At 45.5% G+C, this 13,128-nt stretch overlaps 1 protein-coding gene across 1 annotated transcript; it reads right to left on the bottom strand.

Annotated features, from left to right (window-relative positions):
- Positions 1-322: 322 nt before the first annotated feature.
- On the bottom strand, positions 323-12,490 carry INA (internexin neuronal intermediate filament protein alpha). Its single transcript, XM_040254349.1, has 3 exons — positions 11,374-12,490; positions 3,714-3,838; positions 323-2,296 (listed from the first exon to the last, which is right to left on the bottom strand). Exons 1-3 carry the CDS (start codon positions 12,436-12,438, stop codon positions 1,987-1,989), a joined length of 1,500 nt encoding a protein of 499 aa, XP_040110283.1. The 5' UTR covers positions 12,439-12,490; the 3' UTR covers positions 323-1,986.
- Between the last annotated feature and the right edge of the window lie 638 nt (positions 12,491-13,128).

Here is a 13,128-nt window from a genome sequence, read left to right as displayed (position 1 = left end):
TTCATTCTCAGAAATCTTCAGCAAACTAAGCTAGTTAAATCATTATCCAGGCACAGAATACATTGTCTCTCATAATTTGATTGATTTCATTTCCCCATTTCCTGCCATGAACTGCCCACTTAGTGCATTATGTTTCAGACCAGACAGTCTGCAGACTATAGCCCTGAGGCTTCGACAGGGTAAAAAAAAAAAAAAAAAACTGAACAAGGATGCACAGAACAGAGAACATGTGATTTCTGAATTATCAGGGGGTGCAACTGTTCACTGAACCAAAACAGTGCTTCTCTCAGTTAAGGCAGCAGAAACCACAAAACACAAGTTATGTTGGTGGGATTCGTGTGACTTTTAATTCTTATTTTACTAATGTTTTACAGCAAGTGTAAGGAGTAAAGACAGGAATGGAGTGAGGGAAAGGAAGAAGAGAAAAGTATTCTTTCAATTTCCTTGAACGGCTGAAGCACGTGCTAGGATCAGAAAGTTTAGTAAAAGCATCATGTCCTTTTCACCACAGAAATGGAGACGTGTGACACATATATGGCGACTCTTCAGATCTATGGAAGTGACTCCAACAGAGAATTAATTCTGCATAAAACTTGGCACATGTGGACGACTGGGCAATGCAGGTGCTACACAGCTGGGCAAATGAAAAACTGGACTTCCCAGAACCTATTTCCTAGTGTGTGTGCAGGACATCTGTGCCCTTCTCTGGTCTGAGTGTCTCTTCCTCTCCAGCAGGGAAGCAAGACCCCGCCAACTATGCAGCAACGGGAAATCTGTTGGGCAAGACTGTTAGAAGATCAAGATTTTTTTTTTTTTTTTTTTGCTGGTGGTGTTGATTGACTAGAAAGGACTTTTACTTTTGGGCAGGAGCATTGTGTCCTGGTGATAAGATAATCTACATTTAGCATTCTTAAAAGGGATAGGTGTGAAGACAAGGCCTTTTTAGGACCTAGACTAGTGGGGAGGGAAATACGAGGATTTTAAGGGAAAAGGCATGAACAGCTAATTCTCTATCACCACAAATGAACTGCCACAGATAAATGAGACCTTGTCTTTTCCCCTTCATACAAATACTCACCTCTTCTAGCTTACACTACTAAATCTAAGGTCAGCTTAATCACAGTTTGGGATTAACTATGACTGTGCTTCTAGAGTTAAGGTGAAAAGCTACATTCTTAATAAACTATTCCTTTTTCCTAATTAAATGGATTTGAATAAGCTAAGGGGTAACCCACAAAACTTATCACTGCCATTTTTTTAAAGTATATAATTAAAAGGACATGAAATGGACAAGAAGTCATTACACGAATCATAGAAATGGTCAACATGCATCTAATTCTACTTATTGAGCAGAGAGAGCTGAAGGGGTTAAGTTCTTTTGAGAAGAACCTAAATGTGTTTTAAAAGGACAAATACTACACTACCTTTTTTTTTTTCCTGAATGGAAGAAAGGATATATGGAATTGCAGGGGGGTGAGAGGGAAAACACCCATTAAACAAACACCTATCATTTGTGAAACAATTCTATCGAGTGGTGTCGGGTGTGGACTGTGGGTTTATCTCTGGCAGTGATATTATGTTTTAGATATCTAGAGTGAGATTACATAGCTGGGTAACGGCCGGGTATGGTGAGTGAATATAGGTTTTAATTTCAATTCACAGCAAGATGGTGATGATCACAGATTTAGCACCTTAGTTTGTACTTCCTCTGTACCTGAATCATCTATAGCTGTGAAGCCTGAGCTTTAGGTGAGAAAGCTGCATTCTTAGATAACTCCTCTGTGATTGCTCTAGGACTGCGGTTTGCTCCAATCTAAGGTGTGGATTTCTTATTAGAGAAAGAAAGTATTCAATGCTAAATATGAGACTGAAGCCTTGAAGACAATGTAGAGTTGGCGACAGGTGTTTTGGATCAGGAATAGGCTGTTTAACAAGTCAAGTGTGTATTATCCCCTCCTAAGCATTAACTTTTTTTAAGCAAGAGAATTATATTTTTTGGCTTGAAATGGTGTTTTCTTCTATATTTGATTTCTCGGTTTTCTTAGTAGATATCACTGTCTCCTCCAATATTTCTTCAAAACTTTCCCCTATCTGGGAGGTTTTCTTTGAGGCTACCTTAGAAGCTTCCTCTTCCTCCTCCTCTTTCTTAAGAGACAGCCCAGTGGCTGACCCTTTGGAGGTGGTAGAACTGAGGATTCTAGGTGGGAGCAGATAGCTTGGGTTGGGAAGTGGATTCAGCCCCGAAATGCTTAATCCACTGGTGCTGAAACGTGTCTCTTCGCCTTCCAGCAGTTTCCTGTAAATCCAACAGACAAAAACTCTTAGGAAGTCAACTTGCAACTTTTAAAAGAATTTAACCCTCCATCCCTTATTCATTTCAGAAAGACTTCAGATTCCAGATTTCACAGTTTCTTCATGACATTGAGACCAATAAATATTGAATTTCAAGGCCAAAGACTTGGACTTTATCCAGCACACACACATACTATTTCATCCAGCGCGCGCGCACACACACACACACCTTTAGCACCAGCTATGTTTAAAGCACTGTCAAGGGGAAACCTATCTTATTTGCAAATACATTAAAAAAAAAAAAAATTCTTCAACTCCCCTTGGTTTCATCACACCCATTTTTGGCACTTAAGAGTCTACAAAGATCTAAGGAGAAGTAATTTACTAATTAACACCTTAAGTGCAACAGGGATAAGAAGGTAAGAAGTCCACAAAGAAACTGCCTAATTCAGCTTGAACTTGAGATCTGTATTTTTTCAGCATGTCAGGGTACAAAGGATATGGAATCAGCAATAACAGAAACCAAGGAATTAAACTGTTTCAGATACCAAGCTTTTTCCCAGCCTGGCCTAAACAGCATCATAATAGAATTGCCCCAATATCTTTCTTTTCCTCTCATAATTCTGGTAACTTTTATCATTAAAAAAAAAATCAAAAACTCAAAACACTATCAAATCCTCTGGGAGCTTTAAAGTAGTGTACAAAGTGTCAGAAAAAAAGAAAAAATTCTCAGACAGATCTGAGGTTGAGTCTGAACTCTCATTTACCAACACTGTGACCGTAGACAAAATCAGTCTACGGTTCAAGTTTCCTTATCTGCAAAATGATAGTATAACCTGATACCTAGATAATTTATATGCAGAATCTAATACAGTGCCTAGCACACAGTAGTCATTCAAAAAGTAGTAGCTGCTGTCATTTTTTATATAAATTTATTTATTTTAATTGGAGGTTAATTACTTTACAATATTGTATTGGTTTTGCCATACATCAACATGAATCTGCCACAGATATACCCCTGTTCCCCATCCCGAAACCCCCTCCCTCCTCCCTCCCCATACCATCCCTCTGGGTCGTCCCAGTGCACCAGCCCCAAGCATCCTTGTTTACTTACACAGGTATCCAGGGGGATACTTCATCTATGAGGACTTTCTATGTTATATGAACCCTGTTTTTAAAGTTAGAATCTGATTGGTTTTACTTCAACCTCTGTGCACTCACATTATTCCCTTAAATCTCTGCAGAGGTAGGTAGACTGCTCCAGGCCTCCAGGTTGAGGGTCAGCTTACCTGAAAGGAGGCAGTGATGCCTTTCCTCATCCCCTGCTTCACCCATCAGAAATTAGAGCCTAAAACCACTTATCTGGGTAGCGATGCCCTAGGTGACGGGATCTGCCTAGGTGAGCATGCCCTGTGACGTACCTGTAAGCTGCTATCTCAATGTCAAGAGCCATTTTGACATTGAGCAAGTCCTGGTATTCCCGAAGGTGGCGGGCCATCTCACTCTTGGTGTTCCTCAGATCATTCTCCAGCTGCCCAATGTTATCCTGAAAAGCAGCAACACAAATTCAATATAAATAGGCCAGACTGGCTGACATTCATCGAGATTGAGAAAGCAAGGATTCTCAACTCTGCCTACACATTAAAAATCCATACCTGTCCCTCAGCCCAGATTCTGATTCAACTGTTCCAGGATAGGGTCCCAACATCTTAATTTTTCCATAAAGGTCCCAGGAGATCTGGATACATTTCTATCAAGGGTCACAGGGTTCTCAACTAAATACTGGGAAGATAGTTATTTTTTACTCACTTACCGTCCCTCCCTTGCTATTGTATTACTGCTGAATCACTCAGTTGTTGAATGTCCTTTTTGAAACCAAAGGCTCAGGTCAGGAGCTTAGATTCAGAAAATTCCAGCTGTGGAGAGCACAGAGAGGATGGCAAGTCTCTGGCTCCATTTGTTGTGATGGTTTCATGAAGTCTATTTCACTGACCGAATTTTACATGACAGATAGGAAGCATAAACACTTCAAGGATTTTTTTTTTTTAATCCAAATGGCAGATTGAAATTACAATTTTTTTTAAAAAAGAAACTTAAGTTCATATAATACTTGTGCTTTAAGTTCCTCCAGGTGCAAAACCAGGCACAGAAGAAAAAAAAGGTTTAAATCTGTGATTCTTGAGAAACGAGAGGATCTTTTAAAAACACAGCAGATCCTATTCCTCATCTACTTAAAACCCTCCAACAGCTTTGGAATTAAGTGCAAACTTCTCAGCACAGCCTATACTTTTCACGCTGCTCATTATGTTTTAGTTACCGTGGCCTTCTCTTTTGCTCCTTAAACTTACCAAGTTCATTGCTATCGCAGGCCCGTTAGACTAGCTCTTGCCTCTGTCTGGAATGCTCTGTGGTGGGTCTTCACATGGCCCGTGAAGGAATTCGTGAAAACTTTAAAAAAAGTATCTTCAGAAAAAAGCCCCCACCTGAAAGTGGCCACTCTGCTTTTTAGCTCTTATTATATGGATAATTCTTTGTTGAGGGGGGCTGTTGCTATGAATGTAGGATTTTTAGCAGCATTCCTGACCTCTATCGACTAGATGCCAGCAGCACCTTCTCTCCCAGCTATGATAACCAGCAATGTCTCCAGACATTGCTAAATGGCCCTGGGAGGGTAAATCCACTGTTAGAAAACTATTGTACTGGGATGTAATTTACATGGAAGCCATCTGTCTAGTTCACCCCTGGAAGCCGTCTGTCTAGTTCACCCCTGGAAGCCCATAGCCTAGCACAATGAACACTGGAGAGGCTCAATGAAGGACTGTTGGATGAATTTCTTTTCTTTTCTTATTCTGAGCAAATAACTCATATAATTCAGTTGCAGTTCTCAACATGGTGAGTACAGTGGCTGAGAGTTATTTTTATGAAACAGTCATGCAGATAAATATATCAGAAACCTCAAGAAAGTGCTGAGGAACCCTTTGAACTTCCCTTGTAAGGATGATAAAATGCTGGTGAAAGCCAGGGCTGATAGATCAGGGGGTGCAAACTTCCAAATCAAAAGAATCTGCAGAAAGAATTAAAATTCATACCACCTACCTGTTCTATAAATATTGACAGGAATACTGCAAAGAAAAAACCCAATTAACTGATGGGTTCAGAGCAAGGAATGACAAGCAGTGAAGAAAATATATAATACACTGAACAATGGTAGAAATATTCCAAACTGTGTTAAGAGATTATAAGAGTTTAAAGGGATTTTTGCCAAGAAATTTTACTTGATGGTTGCTATATTTGAGGTTAAATAGTGTTAGCTGCTCAGTTGTGTCCAACTCTTTGCAACCCCATGGACCGTAGCCCACCAGTCTCCTCCGTTCATGGGATTTTCCAGACAAGAATATTGGAGTGGGTTGCCATTTCCTTCTCCAGGGGATCTTCCTGACCCAGGGATCGAACCCAGTTGTCCTGCATTGCAGGCAGACTCTACCATCTGAGCTACAAGCAAATCTAGTGATGCCCTAGAAGTAAGAGAAGCAATATACTGTGGTAAGGGGGAAAGAGTCTAAGGTGAAGGAAAAAGGAGAAAGGGGAGCAAGTATTCTCATTATGCAGAGGGGCAGGAGAAATGTTACAGGAGGGAAAAAAAGGATTTCATCAAGATCTTTGGATTGCATTTCTTGCCCTGCCACCAACATCTAACATACCTCAGTTTTCTATACTTTACTTTCTTTGAAACTTCCATTTCTGTATATGGGAAATTATAATGTTTATTCTTTTCTGAGGTATTCTGAGATCCTCAAGTGAGGATTTCAATTTAATGCACCTCACATTATGTGATGAGTCCATTATCTGTTCAATTAGATAATAGTCATTAGAAGAGCGTTTGGTACCTAGGAACTGCTTAATAAATGTTAGCAATTTTTATTATTGTTAATATCATACCATGTGACTCTACCCTTTTAATGATATGGACAAATTGATCACGAGCCCTCCCTACAACCCCTTAGATCAGCAGTCCCAACCCTTTGTGGCACTGGGGACCGGTTTCATGGAAAACAATTTTTCCACGGATTGAGGGGAGGGGATGGTTTTGGAAGGATTCAGTCACACTGCATTTGTCGTGCACTTTATTTCTATTATTCCTTCGGCTCCACCTTGGATCATCAGGCATTAGATCCCAGAGATAGGGAACCCCCGGCTTAGATAACTAAAGAAAGCAACATATAATAAAACTTTACCATTGGAGAATTGGAGGCAAATCCTATAAAGCACTAGATTATTTTTTGTTTTTCACGAAGATGTACATCTCCATAACAGTTGGATTTTTTTTTAAAATTTAAAGGATATTATTTTCTTTCTCCAGATAGGAAGGTACAAAGTTAAAACCTTAAATTCCAGAATTTAATATAATACTTCATTCTTCAAAACAACCACAGGCTTTTCAGCTCTGGACACCGAGGTTTCCATAACAGTTTTAAATAACAAATCTAAATAAAAACTTTTCTAAAGTGCTTTGTACTACTCTTTCCTAGGATACTAAACAAAATGCAACCTTTCTTAGCAACTAAGGATTAAGATAATGATCAATACTTCTCTATAATTCTGTGATGTGTTTTATCTTTTAGGTCAACTAAGGTATATATAAGGCTGTATATTTCTACACTAAATGGCCCCTGAGAGCAGTATTTGAACTAGTGTTTGCTACTAGTGGTTTTCTTTGTCCTGAAAGTTGAACTAATCTGCTGCTACTCACTCCTGACAATGCCTGACTCCTGTGGTTCCTCTTCTCTATCTTGCCGCAGGCTTGAAATCCAAATAGCAAAGTGCTTTAGAATCACAAAGTAAAGTAACAAATAAGCCGGTGGGCAACAGAGGGGCCAACTTCTTAATATGTGATTTAGAGATAGAGTGTCACATCAGCAGGTTAATTAGTTCCTTTTAAAAAAAATTGTTTTTGTTTCGCAACTGTTTTCTGAGTAAGAGGTTGCTGGGGACCTGAGTTCTAGATAGACGAGATTTCCTTGAACTTTTCTGCCACACATTTCACAGGTCTATTTTATGGATCAGTGTAGACATAAAGCATGACTTTGCTCTTTTTAGAAGGAACTATGCTGACTGCTGACCACTGCTCTTCAACATCTAGGCTCTTTGTCTGTGCTTTCTTCCCCACCCTAGGCTGTCTTGCATTGCCCTTCAAAAGCCCTGCAAAGATGGCCTCCAGCTGGAAATCTGAGCAAAGCGCTGCAGTCTGCCCCCTCCCCCAACCACGCAGCAGCTGCTGGCTTAGACTGAGGGAAGAGGAGAGAGGCACTCCCATTCCAGGGGTCTCTCCTGGAATGGCTAACCGGAGTGCTGAGCATCCTCCTCAGGGCTCGGAGGATGTGGACTGGGAGTAAGAGAGAGAACAGGTCACCAGAGCATCTGCAGTGGTGCACAGGACAACAGACAGAGCTGTGGGTTCATCACTTTTAGGGGCCCTCACCCAGGGGAACAGTAGTGAGTGCGGCACCATCTGATTGAAGAAGGCTGCTCAGAATTACTGCTTTGCCTGATAACGAAGGTCAGGAGAGAGGATTTCTATATGTGGTACACTCACAGGTCACTCTGCTGCCTTTTCTCACTCCTATCTTTGTTTCATCCCATGATTTTTTCTACAATACTTTAAAAAGGTTGCACTACAAGTATTTCTATAGGCTGGTTTACACTGGGAAAGGTGGTTTAAATCAGTGCACCCCCAAATCAGTCTGAGGAATTGATTAGGGTGCAGTGCTTTTATTGAAATTGCATATTCTTGGGCCCCACCTGCAAACTACTGAATCCATATCTTTGGGAGTAAGCCTGAGACTCTTTCTGTTAAGCCCCCAAGTAACCTTGGTGGGTCAATGGGTTCAGGAACCACTAGTTTTTCTGTAAAGGTTCTATCAGGGTGGCCCAGGTGACAATAATACAGTGAGGTGGTATGTTTGGTGTTTAGTTGCTAAGTCATGTCTCTTTGTGATCCCATGGACTTTAGCCCATGGACTTTAGCCCACCAGGCTCCTTTGTCCATGGGATTTCCCAGGCAAGAATACTAGAGAGGGTTACCATTTCCTCCTCCAGGGGAATCTTCCTGATCCCCAGGGATTGAACCCACGTCTCCTGCATTGGCAGGCAGATTCTTTACCACTGAGCCATCAGGGAAGCGCTAATATACTGAGGTAGAGTGGGCAAAAACAGAACAAAAGAAAGCAAAAAACATATGGGAGAGCTGAAAAAAAAGAGAGAGAGAAGGGGACCAAATGAAGACCTTTTTCTTGAATTCTAATTTCAGAAATGGATCTATCAGGTTATAGATTTATATGCAGCCACTGCCACCCCCAATCTCCAAGAGGCCAGCCCCTTCCTGCTGTTTAATTAGGCTACATTTCAATCTCATACTGGAGAGAAGAGGGCAGACTTGGCTCATCTCCCTGGAGAGCATTAACTGATGGTGTGATCCTGATTGTTCCGCAAGGTCTTTCAAGGAAAGCTTCAGCTTTCCAAGATTGACCATCGTACAGGGCCAGGGCCCCCGGTACCATCCAAAAATGTCCTTAGACATCTTTGGCAGAACAGGGACTCTAATGGTAGTGAAGCAGGAACCAGAATCACCCTGTGTCAGAAATGGAAAGTCTTTAGTTAAAGAGGATGGCTCTGTTTGGCTTCTGAGGACAATAGTCCGAGCACCTCTTAATTTTTCGTGTTGCCTGATTCTAGCTCTTGCACACACCACGGTGTACTCACTATTAATATGTCACCTTGAATCATTCTTCGCCCTTTCAAAAGTGTGATAAGCTTTCTTTCCTCAAATAGGCTGTCAGCTCTCTGGGGCAGGGAAAACGTGACTTTAATGGGGCCTTCCTCTGCCTCTAAGAGGGTGGCAAACCTGCAAAGGAAAATGGGCCTACCACTAACCTCTGAAGCAGAAGAAAGAGAACAGCCTCCCATCACATCACTGCAGTGAAAGGGGAGGGGGAGGGGTTAGAGGGCAAGAAAACAATGGCTGAATCTCACTGTGGGGAAGGAGGCTTTTCATCTCAATCAGTGCTGCTAAGATTGTCAGAATAGCCTGATGACGCCCTGGTGGCTTTAGGACCCGCAGGTGAAGATGTGCACCCCTCCTCAGCTTTTATATATATCCATATATCTGTTGTCTGATCTCCTCTTCCATTCACAGCAGGTCCACTGAGGCTATGGCTGATGGGGGCAGCACTGCAGAGCTGCAGATGCCGCAGTTTCTGTTGTTTTTATTTTCTGCAGGCTAGTCCGGATGACCCTACTATTGTCTAACATTGAAAGCCTTTTAAAGCAAACAAAACAAACCAGACAATACTGTCACTATTTCTTAGAATGTAGGGGCTACACCAAGCAAACAGAGGACTTGGCAAAGCCCAATTCAGATGGTGATTATGGGTAAGTTATCCTTTTTAGAGAAATACTGGGCTAGCCCAGCAGAAGACCACATAGCCCATCCTTTGAAGCTTCTAGAAGAAAATATGAAGTCTCAATTAACTAAATGTAATTAGTTCAGGCCATTGAGAGCTAGGCCACACAGTGAAAAGTTCAAGTTAAACATTCTGAAGTGGAATAAAAGGATTTATTTGAATATTACTGTAATTATAAATACCAAAATAAACAGCTCAAGCAAGCTTTCTTCCTTTATCAAAGGGAGTTATTTATAATGATCAGCAAATACTGCACACCCATAATAATTCTCTGGCCCCAGACAAAAATAGCACTTTGAGGATTCGCTGCTTTCATGATTGTATTTTCTTAATGTTCCTAAACATTATTAATTTTACCAAATGGAAACTTTGAGCTTGGTAGAATGAATTATTGCAAGTTTCTGAACTACTAGCATTCTATCCAATGGAACTTTTATTGCACCTTGAAACTGAACCACACTATTTAGATTCTTTTCCACACTTTTCACCTGCCTCTGTGTCCTTTGTGGTCATAAGCCCAGAATGTTCCATGCAGTAAAACCAAAGATGCAGTGGCCTTTGTTTGGAGAGAAAAGGAGGAAAGATCCAATCGATACCTTCACAGGAGCTTAGAGGACACGCAAAGACGGGGAAAAAAAATAAGTGACCTATAACAAAGATGCACTCATCTCTGTGATTTATCACATGCACTTAGGATGGAAAAATGTTAAGGAAATGGGCATTTTCGAGTGGCACTTCACTGCTGCTGGGCAGACTAAGTGGTTTTTGTTAAAAGCTAAGCCATCCGTGAAAGTGAAAATTGATGCTGTCCACGAGGTGACCCTTGATTGCAGGTAGCCAAGACTGATGTGTTGGTGATGCAGAAGAAAAAAAAATCGAAGCAGTTAATTGCCTAGAGAGTCATAACTGGGACATGAGACAGGAGGGAAATTCTGAGATGGGAAGAACTCTAGATCAGCACCGAGGACAGCGCCCGACCATCCTTTGCTAACGTCTGTAATGCTTTCTTTAGGAAGAAATACCGTTAGTCAGTCGCCGAGGGAACTGAATGTATGCTGGGGGAGAACAGAGCAGGGCAGTTATTACTAGGCCAATCACTCATCTCCTTGACTGCCAGTCTCTACTCCTTTGAGGGCAAAAGTCAAGACAATGGTATAGAACTTTTGCCAATATAGTCTCGCATTCTTCCCCCAACCCAAGGGCAGAAATACTCCCAGGAAGCACAGAAAGCATTTCAAAGTCAATCAAACAAGCCAGACAGCGGAAACAGCACCGCCAACCACGGAGAGGCTGCGACCCACCCCTATTGCGCTCACTCCCTCTTTGGGAGGGGGTTGTTCTTCAGGTCGCCAGCCTGTTTATGCCCACTTGCTGAAGAAGCTTGAGGGCTTTGTTAGAAGGGCTCAAACAGGGACGCAAGTGAGAGGCAAGGAAAGAGGGCGTCCAGGCCCCTAAAATTAGAGAGAGAGGCTCCAGGGCTTTTTGTTTGCCAGTGCCTCTGGGCGGGGCGCCTTCCGTCCCCTCCTTTATCCTCCCCTTGATTTCGAGGGCCCCAACCGTGCGAGAAATACGCGCCGGAGAGCACAGAGCTCTCTTCTCTACTCAGCGCTCCAACCTTTACCTGGTAGGTGGCCACCTCGGCACTGTGTCGCTCCTCCAGCTCCAGGATCTGCCTCTCCAGGGACTCATTGGCCCCGCGCAGGCCCTCGATCTCGATGGTGCGTGCCTGCAGCTGGCGCCGGTACTCGTGAATCTCCTCGCGGCTGGCCCGGATGGCCTCAGTGCTGCGCGCCGCCTGCTCGTTCAGGTTGGCAAACTTGGACTTGTACCACTCCTCGGCCGACTGCAAGTTCTTGGCGGCCAGCGACTCATACTGGGCGCGGATCTCCCTCAGCGCCGAACTCAGATCTGGTTTAGCCACAGCCACGTCCACCTCGGCCGCGGCCTGCGAAGACGCCTGCAGCGTGGCCAGCAGCTCGGCCACCTCCTCGTCGTGCACTTGGCGCACGAAGGCCAGCTCGTCCAGCAGTGACTCTACCTTCTTCTCCAGATCCAGGCGGGCAAGCGTGGCGCCGTCCACGTCGCGCTGCTGCGCCTTCAGGGCGCGCTCGGCCCCTTCGCGCCCCCGGCTCTCCTCCTCGCAGCGCGCCCGCAGCCGCTGCACCTCCTCGGCCAGCCCGTCGCGCTCCAGCAGGGCCTGCGCCCGCCCCGAACTCGCCTCCTCCAGCTGCGCGCGCAGATCGCGCAGCTCGCGCTGGAAGAGCTCGCCGACGCGCGACGGCTCGGCGTGGCGCTGCCGCAGCGCGGCCAGCTCGGCCTCGAGCGCTCGGTTCTGCGTCTCCAGCTGGTGCACCTTCTCGATGAACACGGCGAAGCGGTCGTTGAGGCCCTGCAGCTGCTCCTTCTCGTTAGTGCGGATGATCTTGTACTCATTGGTGCGCGCCGCCGCCTGACTCAGGTCCAGGCCGTCGGACGCCGGGGACCGGCGGTAGGCCAGGCCCAGGCCGAGGGACGAGGCCGAGGAGCAGGCGGCCGAGGAGGCCACATTGCAGCGGGACAGCGACTGCGAGCGGAAGCTCCCCGCGCCGCCAGCCCCGGAGAGGCGCGAGGACAGGCGCGAGCCGTCCCCGAACACCTTGCGGTAAGAGGAGGAGGCGCACAGGTAGTGCTCCGAGCCGAAGCTCATGGTGCCGGGACCAGGGCCGGGAGAGCGGCTGCGGCTGGCGCTGGCGAGGAGCGGAGAGGTGCGCAGGGCGGGGCGCGGTGGGGCGGCGTGCACGGGGTTTTAAGGCGTGGGGGGTGGGGGGACGACTGGGGCGGTGCGTTGGGGGCGGAGCTCCTGCTCGGGTCCCGTGGCGAGGGGAGAGGGGAGAGAGGGGCCTCCAGGAGCGGGGGCGGGGAAGCGCAGTGACTCCTGCAGCTGCGCGCGCCCCGGACCGAGGGCGAGGGGACAGAGCCATTCGTGTAGGAGCCACCGCCTGTCTGATGAGCCCCTCGCCGAGAATCGTCTGGTTTGGAAGTGACTTGTATAGAGGGGTTCCTGAACGACCGGGGTTTCCCATCTGGAAACTGCGCGGTTCTATCGCGTCCCTTGACCCTGCCCTCCTTGCCCGCTTTAATCCACTGGGAGGTTAGTGTTTTCTGAGAGGTGTGCTGTATTCTCACGCCCACCCCGGAGCTCCCGGGCGTGAGGCCCTGTTTTTCCAGTAAGAGTGTAGACCCTCAGGGCGCGGCTTTGTCCCGTCCTTCAGCCCGCTCAGGGTTCCCAGGGGAGAAGTGGGTCTCTGTCAGAGAGCATCGCATCAGCGCTGCTCTGCGGCTCTCGGGGGCGCCTGGGTTGGGTGGCTGCACCGAAAGCCTGCAACGCCCCGGGGAA

This window comes from Oryx dammah, unplaced genomic scaffold (genome assembly GCF_014754425.2).
Source record: "Oryx dammah isolate SB20612 unplaced genomic scaffold, SCBI_Odam_1.1 HiC_scaffold_14, whole genome shotgun sequence".
Classification (NCBI taxonomy): Eukaryota; Metazoa; Chordata; class Mammalia; order Artiodactyla; family Bovidae; genus Oryx; species Oryx dammah.
The sequence above is the reverse complement of the archived record's forward strand: the minus strand, read 5'-3'. Positions and strand labels throughout refer to the sequence as shown.

Excerpts from the sequence above, each read along its gene's own strand:
- INA (XM_040254349.1), bottom strand. The coding sequence starts at position 12,438 with ATGAGCTTCGGCTCGGAGCACTACCTGTGCGCCTCCTCCTCTTACCGC. Across the intron at positions 3,839-11,373 it reads CCGAGGTGGCCACCTACCAG|GATAACATTGGGCAGCTGGA; the intron begins GTAAAGGTTGGA and ends GCTGCTTTTCAG. Across the intron at positions 2,297-3,713 it reads ATTGAGATAGCAGCTTACAG|GAAACTGCTGGAAGGCGAAG; the intron begins GTACGTCACAGG and ends TTGGATTTACAG.